The 2,647-nt window shown below is 47.9% G+C and overlaps 1 protein-coding gene across 3 annotated transcripts in view; it reads right to left on the bottom strand.

The window, feature by feature from the left end:
• Positions 1-2,647, bottom strand: part of ITGA9 (integrin subunit alpha 9) — a 368,469-nt gene that overhangs the window by 145,134 nt on the left and 220,688 nt on the right. For all 3 annotated transcript variants that reach the window (XM_017508435.1, XM_017508440.2, XM_017508439.2), the window contains one exon: positions 452-602. In XM_017508435.1, the coding sequence (XP_017363924.1) occupies positions 452-602 (151 nt within the window). The remainder of the gene's footprint in view (positions 1-451; positions 603-2,647) is intronic.

Here is a 2,647-nt window from a genome sequence, read left to right on the forward strand (position 1 = left end):
CCAAAGCACAGGGCAAAGCAGTGACTCTCTAGTGGAAACATCAAATACTCCATCCATGATAACCAGCACGACAAGCAGTGATCTACCCTTACCTTCAAACTAAAGGCCTAAAAGTGGGATTCTCTAGAACACGTGTATGCTGGAGACAGCAACTGTACCATCTCCAAGAAGGGGCCAGACATAAAACCATAGGGAGAAGATTTGACAAGAGAAGGGGTGGGAGACTGTGTAAATACAGACACTTCTCCGGCAATCTATGAGTATTTACGGCGGCTTCTTTGGCCGTACCAACATATTTTCTAAGTCCAGGAAGAAAAAGTTCTAATCATTCAAAATGATAGTTCACAGAAAGGACTGGCGCTTGTAGGACCATTGCATATTCCAGGCTATGATGAAAGTCGGAAAGCGCACGGGACAGAACGACCGCTCTTTACAGGGATGCCCTCCTTACCTTCTGCCACATGTTAATGAAGAAGAGCTCCCGGGACACGTTGAAGGACACGTTGGCGTCATAGGCATCATCCCCGAGGTTGGAGATAGAGATGTTTAGGGAGATGTTCTTCACAGCCCCCAAAGCTAGATATAGCATTTTCTCATCCATACTGTAAGGAAAAATAAACAGCAATGAATGCCCTGAGGCCTACACTAACATAACATGAGGCACAAGGGGTAGCTGAAGGTGCAGGGCAGAAACTGAGATCAGAACTACAAGTCCCAGGAGCCCCCACTGCTCAGCCACGTGTACCTGGCAATCAGTTCGCTCTATGGGCCTCAGCTTCCTCATCTAAAACACGGGGTTTTACCTTACCTAAATCACCAGACTGTTTAGAGGCTCACATGAAATCTTGTACATCAAACTTCAAAAATGATAATGCATTTAATAACCTATGCGTGGGATTCATTTGGCCATTAATTCATTTGGTTATTTTTGAGTGCCTATCACATGTCAGCCACTCCTGCATGTGCTAGGGAAGGGGCAGCAAAGAAAAGAGAGTCCTCGCAACTTTAGGGAGACAGAAAACACATACAGAAAGAAGCAAATATGTGTGTCAGATTGTGATAAGAGCTGTGGAGAAAACTTACAAAGGGTCAGGAGGCCAGAAGCAGCCAGGCTTGCAAGGAGGTGGGGTGCAGTTGACAGTAAGGTGATCAGGGCAGCCTCACTGATGAGGTGACCTCTGAGCACAAACCCGAATAACGAAGGGAAGCAAGAAACACAGGTATCTGGGGACTAGCGAAGAAGTCCCTGAGGTGGGTGTGTGCCTGGCACAAGCGGATATCAGCAAGGAGGCCAGTGTGGCTGGAGAACAGCGAGGAAGACTGCAGGAAGGAATGCGCTCAGAGGGGCCAAGGGAGTGGGGGCAGCAGACCCCACAGGGCCTTGTGGGCCAGCACAGGACCTGGATTTGATCCTGCGGGGGTCTCAGCAGAGGAGCAGCGTGACTTGACGTTCATGTTTAAAGGAGGCTGACACTGACTTTGATGTGAACGGTCTGTGGTGGCCAGGAGAGGAGCAGGGGACCTGGTTAGGAGGCTCTTACGACAATCCAGGTTGTGAGAAGATGAACGTGAAGGCCAGCGTGGTAGCAGCTGAGGGCGTGAGAAGAGGTCATACTCTGGACACATTTCAAAGGCCATGCCAACAGATTTTTCTCATGGATTGGATGAAGGGTGTTAGGAAAGGAGGAGACAAGGACTGCGCCAAGGATTTTGGATTCAATAACTAGAAGAGAAACGCTGTCATTTATTGAGATGGGAAAGAGTGGGTCAAGTAGGTCCAGCAGAGAAAATCCAAATGCCTGTTGGACTTAAAGGAAGTACTGACGCAGGTAGATGCATGAGCCCGGAGTTGAAGGAGGGGTCTGGGCTAGAGATACATTTGGGATGACTAGATACGATCACTAGGAAATGAACGTAGATAGAGATGAGGACTCAACATTTAGGATTTAAGATGAGGGATCAGCCAAGAAGACTGGAAAAGCGTGGAAAACAGAGAGAGGGCATCCACACAGTCACAGACCACATTTCTACCACCTGTCTACGAGTGCATCTTCAGCTCACCTCCAGCCAGCCCAGAACAGCCCATCTAGCCATTCATCAGACCCCAGCAACTGTCCCTGTCATATCTTCACTAACAGTTCCTTCTCTAATGGATCATTCCCGTTAGCATGCAAATAGAGAAAAACTCTGAGGGAAGAAGGACAGTCTCAGGAAAGGAAGGATCAACTTTGTCCAACTGTCAGAACAACGGGAAGAACTAGCACTGGTGATTGGAATCTGCCTTCTGGAGGTCACTGGTGACCTGGATAAGAACTGCTGAAGTGGCATGATGGGAGGAAAGCCTGACTGGAGAGAACTTCAGAGATGTAGGGGAAGAACAAATGGAAGCAATGAGGAAAGGCAACTATTTGGAGGAGTTTTTCTCTAAAGGGGAACACAGAAGTAGGCTGGCAGCTGGTGGGGGAAGTGGGCTCTTGGGAGTTTTTTGACATTTTTTATTAAGGTGGGAATCGTCAGAGCATATTTGCATGCTAATGGGAATGATCCATCAGAGAAGGAACAATTAATGAAAATATGACAGGGAACAGTAACTGAGATCTGATTAATGATTCTTGGCTGTCTGCAGGTGGGCTGTCTCGGCTGTCTG

The sequence above is a fragment of the Cebus imitator genome, unplaced genomic scaffold (genome assembly GCF_001604975.1).
Source record: "Cebus imitator isolate Cc_AM_T3 unplaced genomic scaffold, Cebus_imitator-1.0 Scaffold391, whole genome shotgun sequence".
Classification (NCBI taxonomy): domain Eukaryota; kingdom Metazoa; phylum Chordata; class Mammalia; order Primates; family Cebidae; genus Cebus; species Cebus imitator.